General features: G+C 43.3%; 1 protein-coding gene across 3 annotated transcripts in view; it reads left to right on the top strand.

The window, feature by feature from the left end:
• Positions 1–2,984: 2,984 nt before the first annotated feature.
• The window catches only part of CCNY (cyclin Y), a 129,768-nt gene continuing 112,770 nt past the window's right edge, over positions 2,985–19,982 (top strand). The window contains exon 1 of one of the 3 annotated variants that reach the window (XM_063324458.1): positions 2,985–3,141. In XM_063324458.1, the coding sequence (XP_063180528.1) occupies positions 2,988–3,141 (154 nt within the window). In that variant the 5' untranslated portion in view covers positions 2,985–2,987. The remainder of the gene's footprint in view (positions 3,142–19,982) is intronic. The other 2 variants (XM_063324459.1, XM_063324461.1) reach the window with 2 other exon arrangements.

Genomic DNA, 19,982 nt, shown 5'->3' with positions numbered 1-19,982 from the left:
CTTTTCTTTGACTTTATCTTTAAATATGTATTGTAGCACCTTTGTCATTATAATGTACTTCAGCAAGCTCTTGGGGTGAAAGGAGGAGGAATAAAGGTACATGAAAAATTCAGAAGAAAAGACTGCAAGTAAGAAAATAGGTAGCTACACAGTGATTACACGGTCACAACTGATGATGACGAGTTTTAAATACTTTATATTTAAAAAAATTTTAAATGTTTACTTTTAGAATATTAGCCTTAACTATAGACCAAAGTTTAAATCATCCCTTTTTAGTAAAGAAAATATGTCCTTTTAAGCTCTGCTTATCTCCCTAGAGAAGCAGATTTTGCAATTAACCCATCTCCATCATTATGTCATTGCCTGTCTTGTTTCAAACCTTATGAAGATTGTGGTATATGTCTAAATTGCAAGATTTGACTAAGGATTTGCTACAAGAGATTTAGAGCTGTTAAAAAGTCTCTAAATAATTAGGGGTTATGAGGTGTTTGCTGTATGCCTAAAAAATGTAGTGGGATTGGTACAGCAAGGCAAGGTGACACAATGACTTCCCAGTTGATGTTACCCAAGCGTGTACTTAAAAGACAATGGCACTGGTGCCCCAGGAGTGGTCACGCTGGGACACTGCAGGTCAAAAAGGCCATAAATGGGTAAGTGTCCCTGATTCTTACAGGAAGGCAGGATTTAACAGGGCGGGTCAGGGAGCCATGGCAGGCAGCAAACAGAAAATCCTTCCTCAGAGGTCTCTGTAGCTCTGTTGAGGTCCTCCTGTGAGATGCGGTAAGCAAGGCACCTCACTAACATTTTATTATTCTGTTGTATGTATACTAAAATGATATGACTCTTACAAATTTGTGTTTGAAAGTTGCTGATCACTCCTTATGCCCATTTGAGATTTAATCAGATTTAAGCCGGGCCTGGTGTGAGGAGAGGACCAGGAGGCCCCGCTGGCAGCAGCAGAGCGGGGTGTGCTGGAAGGAGCAGCTGAGGTGCCCCCAGCAAGAAACGACCTACACGGTGGTGGGAAGCGCTGGGTAGCAGGACAACCTACAAGGTAACATTTCTAATCCAGAGGACCAGCAAGTATTTCCTTCTGTTTGGATGCAAGCTACTGAAGACACGAATACACAAAAGACACTAAACCCATTCTTATTGCTCCTGAGTTACTTAAACACAAGGGGACAATGTAACTCACAAACCGCTGCCCATCCATGCTTGGGGGGTGTCACAGAATTAGTTACGGAATACATCCTCAAAACAGATTTTTAAAAAAACCATTCTTTGTCTTTCTTGTTCTTTGTATCTCGGTAGGGTAAGTTTGCATCAAATAAACATTCAAAGATAGTTGAAAATTAAAAATTAATTTTTCTTTGAAATGCGTGACCTGAAAAAAAAAAAAAGTAGGACGATAACTTGGAAGTCTTTCATGTAATCATCTGACTTGAGCAGATCTTATGAAAACAGCAGATAATCATGAGGTGCCTGGTAGAGTAACATGTAATGGTTCCCTGGATGTGGGGCTGTAAGTCAAAGCATTTTTTGTAAGTCCATAAATGTGTTTTTCTGTTATCAAATTATCAGTGTACCCATTCAACCACCATGACTCAGACCTCCAGTAGTCATGAGATTTGCTTAGATTACAGAGATTTTAAAAATGAAAAAAAAACCCCAACTAATAAAAAACATGCAAAACTGCCATCTTTGGCATTACACTGATACTGAAAAAGTGGATTTTGACTGGGAAAGCTCTGAAGAGAGGGAAAGCGGTATATAGCATGTTACACACGTGCTCCCTCCTTGGCCAGTGACCTTTGACACCATCCGTCTAAAGGAATTCTTATGAAGTTCTCAAAAGAACTTGTGCATTCTTGAAAAAGCTAAGAAACACGGGTGAAAATGTCCTGCTGGGAGCAGCACACAGACTTCCCAGCGCTGGGGCTAGCAGTGTGTCCGCTGGCGGTCTGGCCACTGTGCCCTTGGGGCCTCCATCAGAGGCCAAACGGGGAAGATGCTGGCTGCCACACTGGGTTTCCACAGGGATGATGAGCTCTGGGAACAAACATAGGGGTTTCCCAAGGCTCAGCCACCCACTGGGCCAGAGCATCACGAGGGCCAGCATCATCATCACCAGGGCCATCACCACCAGGGCCATCATCATCAGGGCCGGAGCATCAGCAGGGCCAGCATCATCATCACCAGGGCCATCACCACCAGGGCCAGAGCATCAGCAGGGCCATCATCAGCAGGGCCAGAGCATCACCACGGCCATCATCATCAAGGCCAGAGCATCATCACCAGGGCCAGAGCATCCCCAGGGGCATCATGCAGCGCCCACACAGACGGGCGCAGGCCGCCGGGGCCGCCCACAGCCGGAGCGCTGCCTTCGCCGGCCGCGGCCCCCGCTGAGCCCCCGGGGCGGCCGCTGAGGCCCCTCCGGCCGCCGGCCAGGTCTCTCCGCCGCCCCGGCAGCGGGCAGGGCGCCGGCCACCGCTCCCGCAGCCCGCCCGGCGGGAGGCGTTACCGCCCGCTTGAACCGGAACCGGTTCGCGGGGGCCGCCCGGGGCGGCTGCTGCTGCTGCTGCTGCTGCGGTGGTGCCGCTGCCGCGGAGGCTGCGGTGCTGCCGCCTGGGCGGGTGTGCGGAGCGGGCCCGGCGGCTGCGCAGCGGCGGGGGAGGAGGAGGAGGAGCGCGGCGGCCCCGCCGGCGGCGATGGGGCTGTGCCTCGGCGGGCCCGGCGCCGGCTGCCCGCGGAGGAGGGCTTAGGTGCCGCAGCCCACGCCGGCGGGCCGCGCTGCGGGGCCGCCCCCGCGGATGAGCCGCCGGGGGGATCCGCCGGCCAGTGCAGCCGCAGGGCGCCGCAGCCGCCGCCTCTTCCCCCGCCGGTCCCCCGCCTCTCCGCCGCTGCCCATGGCTTCCCGCCGCCCCTGCTGACCCGCCGCCCCTCGCCGCCTCCCGAGCCGGGACCGGGGCTGGGGCCGGGCCGAGAAGATGGGGAACACCACCTCCTGCTGCGTCTCCTCCAGCCCCAAGCTGCGCAGGAATGCCCACTCCCGGCTGGAGTCCTACCGCCCCGAGGCCGAGCTGAGCCGGGAGGACACGGGCTGCAACCTGCAGCACATCAGCGACCGGGAGAACATCGACGGTGAGGGCGGGCGGGAGGGATGGGGAGCCCCCGATCCCCCTCCCCTCCCTGCGGCGGGGCCGCGGCTCTGCCCCGCGGGGGGGCCGGGCCGGCCGGTCCTGCCGCCCGCACACCGGGCCCCGTTGGGTCCCCGCGCCCGCCCCCGTGGGGCTCACCGGGGTGTCGCGGTCCAACCCCGCGGGATTTGTCCTCCGGAGCCGCTCCTGTCCCCCGGGGGAGGAGTGTGGGACCCTCCGGGCAGGGCTGGAGCATCCCCCGCCCGCACCCCGCAGGTCCCGGTCCCGGGTGGCGGGTCCCCGCAGGGTGGGGCGAAGCGGCATTACCCACACTCGCCCGCCCCGCCGGGCCCGGGGGTCACGGACAGGTGTCGGGGCTCGGCTGTGGCCCCGGGAAGGGAGCCCCGTGTCAGGGCGGGCAGCGCAGCCCCCGCCGTACCGAGCCGGGGTCGCTGCCAGGCCGCTGCGGGGCTGCGGACGGGAAGGGCAAACCCGGGCGGCGGTAACAGCGGGAGAAATGTTTCCCCTGACGACCTTCTCTTCCAGCCACTTTTCCTTCCTCTGCTGCTGTCACGATGAGGCTCCTGAATCCCTCCTTTCCCTCTCCCTGTCTTTCTCTGCAGTGATAGTCAAAAAAGCCGTATTCCCGTTGGTTTAGTGGCGACTGAATGTGCTGCCGTTTGGGCTAACGGGAATGCAGCTTAATTTTAAAGATGCGGTTTAATGTATACATGTAATTTAGTTTTTGATTAGCAGAGGTATTTACTCCTAAAACTTCACTTGGTGAAAGGTCAGCTATCTCATGGATTAGTTTCCATGGACTGCCTTTGGTAGAAAGCCAGAAAGAGAGACTTTGGTGCACTTCAGTTTGCCTTCCACATTTTTTTTGTGGCTTATTCGATTGTGATTTTTACTACAGAGTTTTATGTTAAGGCAGTTCTTGACACTGGCAAAGTTATGAAGCCTGTAGAAGCGGATAGGTTCCCTCTCTGGTTAAGATTATTTCTTTTAATTAGATACATTTTGGAAATATGAATGTTATTCAGATGTCTTTGCTACACGCAGCTGAAAAATTGGAGTGTAACAGGATCGGTAGGTGGAAAAAAATACTTAATGGTCTGCTCTGAGAAAGCCAGGGAGATGAAAGAACCAATTGTTGATCTATGAATGATTAATTCTTCCAACAGCAGTGTTGTCCAGCATAGCAGCATGCAGCGCTCTCTGATGGTACGGATTTCTCCATCTATACCAACCAGCACGGTCTGCAGGAAAGTTTTTGGTCAGAGATGCGCAGCTTTTGTGCCTTGCTCTTCGTGTGGTTTGTTTTTTCTGGGTGGGAAGAAGGGCATAGGTGGAAGTAGTAAGTGCGTGTGCGCTTGTTAACAATGCAGATAACTTCCTGCGTCTTCGTAGTTCTTTGCAAAAAAAAAAAAAAAAATCTATCTTGGTTGGTTGTTTCATTTGTTGGATCAAGGCACATGTGTGTTCTGTCTCTGTTCCCCTTTAAACTGTGGTATGTTGCAAGGCTGGAGTTGTAACCTGTTGTTAGAAAATTCCTTTTGTATTATTTGTTTTTAAATTTTGTTGGTTTTGATCTGGGACTGTTGTTGGTGCAACGTCGCATATTCAAATGGGCAAGCTGTCTTTCGTTCTCAAAAAGAGCAAACAACTTCGGGTTTCCTTTCTGTGTCTTGCCCCTTTTTATGGATAGAATCTGAGAAATAAGTTTTCACGGAGGAGACTGATGGACAATAAATATCCGTACACACAAAACAACTGGAAATACTTTGGGTAAAACAGCTTTTTGAAGCGTGCTTCGCAGGTCTGTTACCCTGGAGTCATGTTCACTGGAGGTCTTTAGGTCAAAGATGACAGAGCGATTACTGTATGTAATGAGATGTTACTGGGTTCCTGAAATTTTATTTCCTATTAGACTAGCTATAATGTTTTTGTTGGATTCTTTGAAGCTGTATGACATACAGATGTTTACAGATGAGGCGCTGGGGTAGGAAAAAGCCTTCACAATCTAGAACTCTAATGGTATTTTTATCATTTTACAATTATGTTCTTTACAATGAAAGCACAACAGCCTGGTTATCTGTGTCATGAAGAGAAAATGCTGGATGTTGACTCCTTAGTGTTCCAGCAAGTCATGAAGTATTTCTAAGCATTTCTCAAATTGGTAGTGTTGCCAAACATACCTTTTTTTTAAATAAGTGATGCCAAAGGCTGATGTGCTGAAAGGAAACTTACTTTGACGCTGTAAATTTATGTTTCTTGCTGCTCTTCAAGTGAGAGCCCTTCCATCCATCTCAGTACATGTGGCAGTGACGGTCGGGCTCTCGAAGTGTAAATCTGTGTCCCCAGCAAGGGTTTACCTCATGAGTGGTGCTGGGGACTGTAACAAATGATGACATGCAGTGTCTGAGTTAATATGTTTCATGTGGCAGTTGCCTTCACGCTCGCATCCATGGAAATTCATGAAACATTTTATTTTTTGGAGTGGGTAAAGCTGCTTGAATAAAACAAGAACTTTTAGAACTTTTAAATCATCTGTGGGCTGTTTAAGCTTTTAAAAGTGGAGAGTGGGGCCCGTTGCAGGCCCAGTTTCTGGTGGTATGAGAGGGAGAGAGAAAAAGGGATGTCAAACCTTGAAGAGTGATTTAACTGGAAGTTTTAGTACTAGTGTAACTATTTGAAGTTTGCCAGTCTTATATATTTCATAAGGAAATATTCGTCAAATCTGCCTTCAAGATCACGCTTTTGAGTTGTCTCTTATAATTCAAATACAATACCCAATCCAGTAGCGGATTTTCAAAGAACATTTGGAGGAATTCTACTTCAGTAGGAATGGCTTTTATAGCAAGATTTTACCTCTACGTCACTGGTACCTTGTCAGAAAATCTCAATTTCTGTAATATTTCTCAACTGTTTCTGAAGTGGTATCTAAAAGTAAAGGGAATTTTTGAAGAGATTTGATGAGGAGGAATTTATCAAATGACTTACTCTGGAGAATGATGGTGGTGAACTTCTCTTTCTTCCTTTCTTTTCCCCCTCACAAAATTTCTAAGAAGGTAACGACTTCTACAAAAATCAACATATATGCAAAATAATTGCCTCTCTGAATATTGTGCAGTCACTGCGGTGACCAGAATACTTTTTGTTTGTTTGTACAGACTCATGATAATGAACAACACCTATCAGATTTTTACAGGATAATTGTAACGTAGAGAGGTTACCATCTGTTTTTGATGATTTATTGCTAAGGGGGAGCTTCAACGTTTTTCAGTGCTTTATATTTAAAAGTTTACTTTAAGAAAAGTATGGCAGTCGATTGAAGACTTGCAGATTCCTAGCTCTGTATGTTTGCCATCAAGACTTTTTTTTTTACAGCAGTGTTAATGACAGCAATAAGTAAAAGTGATAGAAACCTTAATGTATCAGAGGCTCTATCTCATTACTGCACCTCAGTAAGTTTGCAGATGACACCAAACTCGATGGGAGTGTTGATTATGCTTGAGGGTAGGAAGGCTCTAGAGAGGGAGCTGGACAGGCTGGATCGATGGCCCAAGGCCAACTGTATGAGGTTTAATAAGGCCAAGTGCCGGGTCCTGCATTTTGGTCACAACAACCCCAAGCAACGCCACAGGCTTGGGGCAGAGTGGCTGGAAAGCTGCCCAGCAGAAAAGGACCTGGGGGTGCTGGTGGCCGGCCAGCTTAACATGAGCCAGCAGTGTGCCCAGGTGGCCAAGAAGGCCAACTGCATTCTGGCTTGTATCAGGAATAGCGTGGCCAGCAGGAGTAGGGAAGTGATCGTGCCTCTGTACTCGGCACTGGTGAGGCCTCACCTCGAGTGCTGTGTTCAGTTCTGGGCCCCTCTGTACCAGAGGGACATGGAAGTGCTGGAGCGTGTCCAAAGGAGAGCTACCAGGCTGGTGAGGGGTCTGGAGACCAGGTCATATGAGGAGAGGCTGAGGGAGCTGGGCATGTTTAGCTTGGGGAAGAGGAGGCTGAGGGGAGACCTCATTGCCCTCTACAACTCCCTGAAAGGAGGGTGCAGAGAGGTGGGTGTTGGCCTCTTCTCCCAGGTGGATAATGACAGGACCAGAGGAAATGGTCTGAAGCTGCGGGAGGGGAGGTTTAGATTAGATATTAGGAAGAATTACTTTACTGAAAGAGTGGTCAGGCACTGGAACAGCCTGCCCAGGGAGGTGGTTGAGTCACCCTCCCTAGAGGTGTTTAAAAAACATGTAGATTTGGCACTTCAGGGCATGCTCTGAAGGGCAGAGATTGTAGGGGTTTTTTTTGTGTGTGTATGGTTGGACTCAATGATCTCAAAGGTCCTTTCCAACCATGAAGATTCTATGATTTGCATATAAACTTTTGTCTGTGCGATCTGTGTGAGCGTCTGGGTGTATGCAGGGTTTAAATGCTGGCTGGCTGGACTGGCCGTAGGCTGGATTCCACTTATTCTTCATGTCAGCCGGTCACACAGCCAGACCCGCTGTTGGTTTAACTTGTGAAAAACCAGCATGTGCCGATGTGCTCATCAAATGTGACTTCTCTGCTTGAAGTGTGATTTCTGTAGTAAGCTTTTCAAGTATGGAGCTGTTGTGGGGGGGACAAAGGGGATATCTTGCCACAAATATAACGGCATGAAGCAAAGCTGATACCCTGTAATGAAATTGGCCAAAAGGCTGTTTTTGAAACAGAGACTAGATGGAGAGTTCCTAGGCTTATTTGAAGGAAAGACATTTCTTAATGATTAGGCCCTCCCCTGTCTCGTCCTTCCCTCTCTCTTCCCACCCCCCCAAAAAAATCTGATTTTTCCCACCCCACTTTTTGTAAACTCCTGCTAAAGCCACTAGGTCATTTTTCATTGCTAGCTCAGATAATGTCATCCTGTGCGACTGTGCATCATTGATAAACCTCTTCAGCCCTTTTCACAATGGGCCAATCATGTTAATTTTTTGCTGCATAATGCACAGGCTCCTAAGAATGAACTGCTTTTTTAAAAGCCATTTGTTTGTTCATTTACATATATTTTTTTTCTGCACTTCCTTGAAACTGGCATATGGGAGTCTCTGAAATGAGATTAGTTAGTATTTGTGTATCTCTGTCTACTGGGTTTCATAAGAATTACAAGATTTTAGCAAAATACAGGAAAGTTTTAAAATGTCTGCCCCATATACCTGATGAAATTTTGCTGAAAGGGAATAGTGGTGCTTTCAAGAGCCAGGGCATGATGGGTTGCACGTTGTGAAGGAACTGACCTACATTCACAGAAGTCAAGATATACGCACTTGAGAAGCAAATTAAAGATCTAATATGTTGCACGCAGACATTCCTGCTAACACCTGCATTGGAAAAGGATAGCTCTTTTCTTAAAAAAAAAAAAAAAAAAAAAAAAAACAACAAAAAAACCCAAAAAAACCAAAAACCAACAACTTTGGTTTACAGAAATTCTCTTTCAAAAATTTCCTTGTTCCCGTAGCCAGAATTCCTGCACAGAGGTGATCCATAAGCTTTTCAGTACCGTTGTTTGCATTACCTACCTAAGCATTTGTCAGAGGTCATGTATCAAGGTACCACTGCAATCTTCTGCATCAAAAAACTAAAAATAGAGCCTGCTGTGGCCTACATGGCTGAACTTAGTCCTGCCCTGCACACTGCTGGGGAGGCATACCTCACTGCCTGCTTTTTTTCTTCTGCTGTTGGCGTCATCTGTTTATTCTGTGCTGGGCTCTGCTTCTCAAAGAGGCACCACCGTGTTGTGCAAAGCCTTCCTAGAAACTCCCTTTCACATTATTCACATCAAATCGGTAAATTTACACCCTTCATGAAGTCACTATTTTCATATTTAGCTGTAGAAGCTTTCAGATGCACACATGCTAAGACTAATCATATTTGAACTTCTGACAAATTTTATTAGTGCGCTGCCATCTGATTAAAATTTTCTCTGAAAGTGAGTTACACAAGATCAACAGTCTTGGCTGGGTAAAGCGGTACTTGAAGCAGAATGACAAGACTTAAAATTACACGTTCCTGAAAATCAAAGGACTACTGTATTTTGAATTTGGGGTTTTTTTCCTTAGATTTTACATGTAATGAGAATAATGTATCTAAAAGGAATGAACGCCTCTCCACTGTGTGGTCATAGCTATTTTAGCTGATCTTCTGTGCTTACTGAAGGTTTTTCAGACTTTTGGGGCATGTTTGCTGCATGTTTAGGCCTTGCTCAAGGTCAGACCCTACAAAAAGCGTCCTGAAGCCTGGCACCCCCGTGGTGGGACACCCGTTCCTGAGACACGTGAGATGCTGTTTGCTGCGCACATACAGCAGCTCACTGACACTGTCACTGCCTTTTTCTCGCTGCTCTCTGTAACGTACCATGAGGCTGGAAGGGGAATAAGTGAGCAGAGCCGAGCGCTGCCTCAGAGCCGTCCTTGTCCCGCCAGCCAGCTGCACAGCAGGCGTAGTCTAAATATCTTCCTTGTTTGATATCTTTGCACAAATATGAAATACACTTTACACACTGAAAACATGAACGATGTATAGCCTTTCTCTGAGCTTTCTATGTAGAAATGAATCGACATCATTACTTTTGCTTCTTTTCCTTTGAGCTTGGATAACTAGAGCTTTTAAAATCTATTAATTGTCTATGTGCATTCTGACATATGGAGTGATTTTTTTATATTCCTGCAGAATATTAAATATATGTGCTGTACATCTCTGAAACATATGTGAAGAGCTAGTGAATGTTAATAAACCTTTTAAATTTAGCAATTTTTCATTTAGATAGAATACTCCCAGCAGTATGCTTAGGTGGTGCCTTCACTGGGGTAGTTACCACTTCTGTAACAGTGTTGTCTCCTTACAGTCCAACTTTAAAAGCAAATATTCCAGAATTGCTGATATGGGCTGTTAGGATTTTCACGTTTCCCAATCTGAAGCTTTTTGCAGAAGTTGACCAAAATTAGAGATGGTTTTATTAAGCTCAACTTAAACTACGTTTGTTGCCGATTGTGTAGACCCCATATATCATCGTAACCCGTCCCCCCAGCCAGTTCAGTTTGAGCATCAGCAGCTCCTGACCTTCTTCTGGGCGGACTGGCTTAAATTTAGAGTGCTCATTGGCCTGAACTGGATGGAGAAAGAATTTAGAAGCAGCAGTGTTTTCCTGAAGACTTGTCCTTAGCTAGTATAGAAGCTGGCCAAGGAGCCGTGATTGGCATTAATGGGAAATTACTAGTGAAAGCTGGCTGAAGAATTTGCATGAAATCCTTCCCCCCCCCCCCCCGCCCCTTTGTTTTTATTTGTTTGTTTCCTTTCTCATCCCTCCCGTAACATTTTGTGCCTGCAAACTGTAAAGAGTTTATTAGACCAACGGTCATTCAGCTAAGACAAGTTTCTCAGATCAGCAAGAAGGTACATTTTCCATTAACTGGTGTTAATGAAAAGAAAGAAAACTCCATTTCTTTCCAAAAATAATTCTATTTCTGTCAAGTCAGGCTAGTGTTACAGCCATTTTACTGAAATACCTTTGCTGTGCCACCACAGATGCAGCTTGTCCTGCAGAAGTTGCGCTCTTGTCCTGTGGCTTATGATGATGGTATGCACAAAATGTATTGCTAAAAACAATGTTTTTGTCACTTTATTACTGTCTTTGTTGGTGTAAAAATGTTGCAGAAAACTGTAATATTTGAATGCTAAGACAAGTTTAAGGAGTAGAGCTAATCCTAAAATTAAAAGTGAATTGTCATCTACCTCTCATAACATTTCCCACAGTCTCCTCCACTTTGGTTCTTTGAGGGGAAGAGGATCTGCACTGGTATCTGTGTGATATCCTTCTCTCCTTGTAAGAAAAGTCGGCCTTCAACTACTTTTTCATAATTCTCTTAAAAAAAAAAAACCCAACCAAACAAAAAACCGCCCAACTTTAGTAAAAAAAAAAATTGCATCTCGGGCTCTTTGCTTGCTTGTTTCTTTTTCTGCAAAATGATTCTTACACCCCTCTGGCTGAGATCCAGAAGATATCAGATGGGAAGTGAAAAGATTTACTTTCAACAGTACTGAAACCAAGATGAGACTGTGTTGAAATTTTAAAAGCTTCTTTTCTTTGCTGTATTGCTATTTCATTAAGAGTGGGAATTGATGAGTTATCCTGGAATCCAAAAGTTGGATTGTAAGGAGACAAAACTGTTGCAGAGGATACCGAGGAATTAGTAACTGCCCCCGATTTTTATAAAGCCAGGCTACCCAAACTGTCATGATAAGGTGCATTGTTACTAAATGAAGATGCGAGACTGGTGGTGCAGGGATCCTTTTCTAGATTTTGAGCAAAATTAGGGGCTTATTGGCATGCTTAAAATTGTTTCTGGTATGCAGTTTATCCCAGTGCATTAGTGTTCTGGGAAAAGGTACCTTCCTGTTGCTGTGTTGTTATTTGTGTTATGACATCCTACTGAATGCTTCCAACTGATAAAGAAACTTATTACGATATTTGTTGCTGAAAAGAATGCATTGATTTCAGACATTGAAAATAATACTGCATGAGAAAGAAGCTATACTTGATCAGCAAAGATGGTTTTAAATGCTATCCTACACTTTCTGGCTTCTTTGGAAACTCCCTGAGGAGGAGGTAGTTCAGGAATTGTGAGTGTATGTGAGGTTGTGTGTGTGAAATGACTGGCAGTAGTTATTTTTCTGTGCTTATAGTAGTTTGGTGGCTTTTGTTTGTTTGGGGTTTTTTGCTTTTTTTTTTTTTTTTTTTTTTTTTTTAGTATTTATCAATAGTTCCTTTTTACACCTAAAAATACTGTGGTTACATTATCCTCTTTTCTGACCTTCCTAAGGAACGAGATTGCGTGAGTTGAAGATCCAAAGTTAGGGAACTGTAACTGGTCCTGAGCAAGGCAGGACATGCTTCCCTGCTTTGGCTCAAGGGAGCTTTCGGGCTGTGGTCAGCGAGCTTTACAAGCAGTAATTACATCTCTGAAGTACTTTGTGAGCTGTTTTTTTTTCTGTAAAATGATGCAAGTGATCTACAGACCTTGAAGAAGCTCTTTCAGCATTTGAAATTAATTAGACCTCTTGATTCCTAGGCCAATGTTCTGAGTTTTAGATGTCATCTGTTTTTCTAGCTTGAAAAAAGTTGTCTGTATGTTAAACCATCATATATACAGTTTACATTCAGTGAGCTGTAGTCTCTACTAATTTGGTGTGTGTCCCTTCCATTTCCTCCTCCTCTAAGAACGCTGTTAAAATAACCAGTGTGAAATACAGAGTAGAAAAAGTTATGATCAAGAACATGCAGACAACCCTAATAGAAATTTTTATTTCTAGATGGTTGTTTTGCTTATTGTAGGATTGCTGTCTCCTGACTGTCCGGGAGAGAATATCACAGCTGTTACAAAACAGGACCTTTACAATCTGTCCTGATACCTGTTTTCTTTTCTTTTCATTTTGGAGGACTTCAAAGGACTCGTTTTGGTTTTATTAATTAAGTTTATGAAACTGTATAACTGAAATCAACAGAGATAAAATTCATAATGGTAAGTCCAGTTATTGCAGAGTTTTTTGCACTTAGGAAAAATCCCACAGTTTCAGATCTTATTAGAAAGAATTATATTTCTCGTTACTAACACAGTTTCAACTACGGCTATAGGCAGGATCTTAAATTCATTGGATCTTCAAACTCAGTAAAGTCTGTTGAGGATGATCTTTAATTTGAAATTGTCTGCCCTATTCACTATCCCTGTTAAAATAGGGAATGTAAATAACCTTTTGACATAGTTGTTCATATATATGGTTCGAAATTGTAGTGTTTTGACTATGAAATAGTAATCAATGATAGATGAACTTGCATTTGGAGTGAACAGTTCCTAGAAAGGGATTCTGAAATGAAGATACGGGAGCTTTCTTCTGATTCGTCTTTTGATATGTCTTGCTATGTGGTGATATGTAGTAGATTTGAAGTTCAGATGTTAAACTAAACATGAAGATAAAATCCAGCTTCACGAGTGAATGACAACATCTTTTGCGCGTGCCTCTGCTATAAGCTGCCTGTCAGTCCCACCCGATGCTCCCCACGGACACGCAGCTCTCCGTGGCACTCCGTTCCTGAAGCTTTTTATTGTGACTGTTCCTACCTGGCAGAAATCCATATGCATTTTATTCAGTCCGTCAGTCGAGGTGGGAAGGGTGTGAGGAGTTTGGAAATACAATTGTGTTTTAAGCTTTCGAGTTGTGCTTCCTGCAGCTAAATGTCCTCCTCCCTTCTAGGACAATTCATTTGGCATGATCAGTGTCTCGTGTACTGCATCGACAATATACAGTTACCTTCTCCGTGTCAGACACTGAAAGAAATTGTAATTGTAATTTTGCAGATGGATATGTGTACTTTTTTGGGGGTTTAGGTAGGAGAAGGATTCCTGTAACTGAGGTGGTCCTGGAGAGCCAGTCTGTGACAAAAAATAATACGCAGATCTAACTGGTTGTAGTGTGGAGAAAAACAAGCCAATACTGCCTTTCAAAGCTAAAGCAAACAAACAAACAAATTTAAATTCCGTATATAAGCAGTGATGTAAATTCTACATCTAGGAACTTGTTTCCCCTTGGCAAAATGGATATTTAAGTAAAAGGGACATTGCCAAGTTAAATTTAACTGGAAATGAATGTTTTGTGAAAAGTAAGCTCTCGACCTTAAGTCACATTTCTTTAAAAAATATTACAGTAAAGAGTTATTTTTATAACAAGTATTTGAATCACAGTTTATGCAATCCAAACACTGAAGCTTTATGTTACTACCCGAGAACCTGAACTTAAATTGAGCAACTGCTCTCGTATTTTCACGTATCTGGTTGTGTGGTGGCCTTTTTTTTTTTTTAACTTTATTTTTCTCCTTAGTGCATGCTTTAATTTTTGAATTTAATATTCAGTTCAACAGCAGTGAAGTTATGCATGGGTGTGGGTAGAAAAGGAGAAGAGAACTTAAGTTCTCTCTGAGGGTGAGCCGCTGCCTGATGGAGCTGGTGTGTGCAGCAAGGTCCTGGGCACACGGCCGATGTCCTCGTGTCCTTCTGTCCCTGGTGGATGAGGTTAGCTGAGCTGAGCTTCTGTTACTGGGTTGCTGGATAAGTGTGTGATGTGAAACCAGCGTGGCATTTGTCTTTGGGATGTTTGCGAACTTCAGGAAGCTCCAGAAGTGAAGGCTAGACAGACTAGCCTTGGTGGAGATACAGACTAGGGTTAGGTAGCAGACTCGCCCCCCCGAATTATTATTTTTTTTGTGTGTGTTCTTGGATTAAATCTTTGTAGCTAAGATTTTATATTTAACATGTTTTGGAAAATAGCATTTTAAAAGTTAAATGTTATTTTCTCTTTTTTTTTCGGGGGTGTGTGTCATGTTGCTGGTATAATGTCAAGTATAATGTTAAAATTCGCTTTCAGCTGAAAGAGAAGTATATTCCTTTTTGATCATTGCCCTTCTCCGTCCCTTTAGCTTTAGCAAGATTGTCTGATTTTTTTTTCTCTCCTTCCCCCCTCCCCCTTTTTTTTCTTGTTTATCTCTGTCATTGTCTGCCTTACTTGCCTCCTGCCTGTGCTTTTCAGCCCAACCTTCTTCTACCCACAACATACAGAAGTTCCTGTCTCTGATCTCATCTCCTCTTATTTGACCCCTTCTGTTTTGCTGTGCTTTTTGAGTGATGAGAAGTACACAATACGTACACACAAACGGTGTGTTCTAGAGCGGGGTCTGTGTGATGACCCCAGGATGGCATCACAACTTTCAACGGTGATTTCAAAACCCTGTTGTAGATTACATCATGTTTGTGTTTCAACATCTGCTGCACATTCCTAGTTTCCTACCTCTCCTGCCTGTTTTACAGTCAAGAAAATAAAATAATCCTTGTTTTCTCCGGCCTGTGTGTCTGTTATGCACATATTGGTAAGATTTCTGTATTTCCCCCTTGTATCTTTGGACTTTTCAGTAGCATTGAATGTGTTTTTTCATCTCTGTAATTTTCTTCATGACTTTTGGAAATGTGTTCTTTATGATGAATTTACATCCTGGATTACAGTTTGGGATTACAAATAAACCACAGTGCATAAATTGTAATTTTTTTAATAGGCTCTGTGGATGTGTAGGTTTTTTCTTTTTAAAGAGTAGCAGAACGCATACAGACTGCTTTCTTCTAAATAAAAAGCTGCTAGTTAGTAGCAGTATTAAGATTTGCAATTCATGGAAGAAATTTCCTGGTAATTACCGTCTCTGTAATTGATGCCCTGCCCATGCTTCAATGTGTCCAGCTGTATGTAAATCTTCTCTAACTACGTATTTTTGCATTTCTTTCCTGATGTAAATGAGGAGTCTCTGAGGAGTCTCCTTGGTTTCTATTTGGGGACTCAAATCTGACTGATTTGGCATCGCCTAATTGCAAGGCAGGATCTGTTGCTAAAAAAGGTTTTTCTTTCTATTGAGGGGGTGGGAAGGTGTGACTCCTGAGCTCAGAGGAGGTCTGTGGGGCTGGCGACTGGCTTCTCCTGGCCAGGGCCACCTGGCAAACCAGGTGGCACCGCGGGGTTAGCAGGGCTGTCGCTGTTGGGTTGACGGGGTCCAGCTCAAGCAGCCCAGCCCTGTCCTGCTGGGGAATGGTGGGACCAAAAAGGAGTTTCCATCTCCCACTCGTGACCCATGTCTGGTACTCCTCCTTCCCTTGGGTTTGTTGGTCTGTAGCTCTTGTCCATGTGAAGGTTTTAGTGTGTGGCTCCGTAGGTCAGAAAGGCTCTCCAGCCCTGTTGTCGTCCACTTCTCTTAAAAAGCGTTTTGGAGAAAGTTTCTGGAACAGTCACGAGTGCTTCTTGTGCTCTACTTGCTGGCCATGCCGTCATCTCCACAAGCAGCTCCTTCAGTCTAATGGTGCTGTGCTAATCAAACCTGTGGGGAATGTTGCACGTTAAGTCAGCACTCTGCCAAATGTGCCTGTAGCTGTATGACTGGACTTGTCTTATTTATGTGACAAAAATGAGTGCAGGCATCTAGATCTCAAGAGAATGTGCTGACCTGCTTGGGCCAATGTCAGTTCTTACATGGGGGTTTTATTCTTGTTTTTCACCAAGGCGAAATAGTTTTGGTGCAGGTATGCCAGAAATAAGCTGTTAAAGGTAACCTGTCAAATAAGAGGTGGGAAAAAAAGATAACTCTTGATATAACTGCTTTGGTGTGTGCAGCAGTATATCATTAAGCATTGTGAAGCTTCAGTTGAGCAGTGCACGTAAAGTGTACGCTCAAGTCCATTGCTAGCTGCAAAGGGCTTATATTTGCAGTGATATTACAGCATCTGAGCTTGTTCTTATCTTGCAGCTAAGTCCTATGATAAGTTTGCTAAACAGGGCCTGTTAAAATAATTGAGAACATGGAGCTTGCTCTTGCAAGATGCTTAGCATTCAGTTGTCTGTTCAGCAAAGCACTTACTGAGATATTGCATCTGATTTATAAATAGTCCTATTAACTTCCTACTGCTTGCCATAGTTCTCTTTCCTGAGGTCCTTTTTTTTAATATCTGTTAGGAAATAATAGGGAAAGTATGTGCTGATAAATTTTTATTGTTGTCTTCTAGAGAGTTGGTAATATCTAGCTGTAATCTGGCAAATAATTTCACCCAGGAGCCTGTTTGATCTCTGGAAAGATCTCTGCAGCATCTTTCAAGGAAGAGTCTGCCAATGTTTACTTATCGTTTGGAGAAAAAACCTAAGACTTGGTTCCAGAGAGCAGTTTTGTGTCAGTGCTAAATGGAATTACCTCTGTCCTCTTGCTGCCTGGGTCTGCTTTCTTTGTGCACCCACTATATTTGGTTGTATCCTTCTCTTTTGTCTTCTGTTTATCCGTTTGTGGCAGGGTTTATTTTTTTGCAGCAAGTAAGCGTTCTTATCCTATCAGGCCGAAGCTATTATCCAGGACTGGGTCATGATAGCATTTTTTGATCCCATAAATAAACTTGGGTTTAGTGTATTTTCCTAATGGAGCTTAAAACAGATGGGAAGAAAAAGTCACGGTTTCCCTATGACAATATATAGCCGCTAGCCCCAGACACATGCCTATGTATCTTAAATAAATAGCTAATACATTGGTAGTTGTCATTAATTATTTCCATTAGCTTCATTCCTTTGATTAAAAGGGATCGTTATCATCTCCATGGTGGTACATCGACCTAGTAAACAACGGAGAATCAGAAATTACTTGCGAATGAAGGTTGTTGTGATGAACAACACTCTTTATGTATTCATGCCTGCGCTTATTAATATAGTATATTAATAATGGGTGAGTTGTGTTTTCAAGCTCAGGCAGCAGTAAAGAAATGTCCTCAGCTCTCTGTTTACCAGAAAGATGGAATTAAACAAAAAGGATTGATGAGATTTACAAAGAAAGCTGAAGGCGATCTGGATATTAAATAATCTTGCAAAGACTGTGCCTGACTTTTGAGAACAGAATTTATTTTTGACTTTATATATGTCCTCTTCCCCTTAATGGAAATTCCTTTATTTCCCCATTATAAAAGATTTTTATTTTTTAAAGACAGTGTCTTGATGCCGCAAGCTAGCATTAAAAATAAGAGTAGTCATCTTTCAAGCAAAGCAATCTCCATGTCAACAAGTAATATTTGTGAGAGAATTAAAAGCCCTTGAAACACAGTAGAAGACACGTGGTGAATGGGTAGGGAAACACCGTTTTATTCACTGGTACTACAGACTGTAGTAGGAATTTCAGCATCCCTAAATTGCTTTCTTAAATACCCTTCTCTCAGCTCTAAAACTCATTTAGGGTTGAATACTAATTTCTTGTAAATAAGCTTAACTGAGCTCAGTGGAACTACACTGAAGAAAATTTATCTCTTTATTTTCCAAAGCGATGTATCGAGGCAGCTCTTGAAGTCAAATACAAGTTTTGGGAGTTCCCTCAGGCTGCGTCAGTTTGCTGAGAACTCTAAGAAAATAAATAGATGGGTTTGCTGCCTGTTAAGACCACGTAAAAAGCAAATCTACTTCTTGTAGCAAAACTGCTTCCTTGAAAGTAAAATAATGCTGTGAGATTTGTGGAATAGATTGAGTTTTAGCTGTGGGGTTGGGGTTTTTTTGTGTGTGTATATATATACATATATATGTGTATATATAAAAAACCCCCACAGCCTTTGTGTAAAGAAAATCAGGGGTTCTGTGTGAACATAGAAGCCATTGGGACATAGGTTTCTGCCAGGAACGTGAAATCAAATAGAGCTGATAACAGCCAAAGACTGCTAATGTGTTCACGCCTCCATACGCTGTACAATAGGTCTTGACTTTATTGTTTGTTCTCAAAAAGGAAAAAAAAAAAAAAAGGTGAAAAATAACCTTCCTGTTTGTAGTCAGAAACTAGGTATTCTTCTGGGGTTTGGTCCTTTTGTTCATGGCTCAGATAGGAGTTTTTCATTCTCACCATTCCTGGCTGAAAACCCTTTTCTTAAGGGTTAAGGAGTGAAGGTCGTATATATATGCTGAGAAGTGCCCTATGGCCCTGCAGGGGAACCGCGTGTGGCATGCTTCTTAGGGTCATCGGTTGGGACGTATGAAAGACAGGATCAGCAACTTTGCTCTCCTGTTGAAGATGAATTTAGCATTAAATGATACATTTGACTTGGTGTTTTCTTTCTGAGTGAAGTCCAGCAAGTGTCTCTACTTAGAGATTAATTTATAGTTGCTTTGGTAGTAGTTACAACCTGGAGATAAGGAAATCCTTTCTCACCTTTTCAACCGTTTAGCGGTTGAAAGGACAGACTTTTTTCCTGTCTCAAATATTTTCTCTGTGAAAGGGTATCTAAAAGGCAGCTGACCAACTGTTCTTCTGTCTCCCTCCCTTCCTTCAGACAAAGGGTCTGTTACTGCCTACGTTTATTTCTGATGAGTGTTTGCTATGTATATAGCATGCTAAGATTTTTCACTACATAAGGCTGACTTTCAAAAAGGCAAACCACTTGACTACTCTGTAAGGTTAAAGAAAAAAAGGCAAAATAAGCCTTTACTAAGTTTTACCACCTTCCAGAAAGTGCGTTACATACTTGTCCTCGTCTTCAAGTGTTGTATTAGCACATAACAGAGGATTTGAGAAATCCCACAGCTGGTCAAGCCAACATCCCTGAGGGCAATGGCTGCTGAAAGAACGTGCGTAGAAACATCTGCCCACTGCAGTATTAGAAGAGCTTTACAGAACTGAACAATGCCTGTAAACATGTAAATGGAGAAGACAAGAAATAGATCTGTCTTTGGGTGTGACCTTATTTTTAAAGGTAAGACAGTACTAGCCTTAAAAAAAAAAAAAAAAAAAAAAAAGTCATTGTGTATAAACCTCTGTGTTAGATTTGGGTGACTTCTGGTACAGGAAAGTAAGTTTGTCTGTGGGATTATTTTGGAGTGAGCTCCTGTATTTCCCAGGCAGAAGGGCATGTGCTGGAGTCCTATGGAAATTTGCTGGTATGTGAGCAGCAGGCACCCTTAGATATTTGACACTTTAATTTTGCTGAGCCTTGGCTACATTGAGGGTCTACGAGCACACCGTGACAAGTTTTCAGAGTCAACTAGAATACTGAACAATGCTAATTATTTATTGTTTACTTAATATTTTTCTTAACAGAAGAAGGTCATTCTGAAAGACAGTTATCCCATGTTGTTATGTTTTATAAGGACATGCAAATCAAGTTAGATTTTCAATATGAAATACGATTTTAGTGCTTATGCAGTACAATGGCATGCCTTTACAGACTGAGGTTTGCTTTTGGCCTTAAAGGGAAGAGCGAGGCATCAACTCCCTCA

The sequence above is a fragment of the Chroicocephalus ridibundus genome, chromosome 2 (assembly GCF_963924245.1).
Source record: "Chroicocephalus ridibundus chromosome 2, bChrRid1.1, whole genome shotgun sequence".
In the NCBI taxonomy this organism is placed as follows: Eukaryota; Metazoa; Chordata; class Aves; order Charadriiformes; family Laridae; genus Chroicocephalus; species Chroicocephalus ridibundus.
Note: the sequence above shows the minus strand (reverse complement) of the source record. Positions and strands in the feature narration are given on the sequence as shown.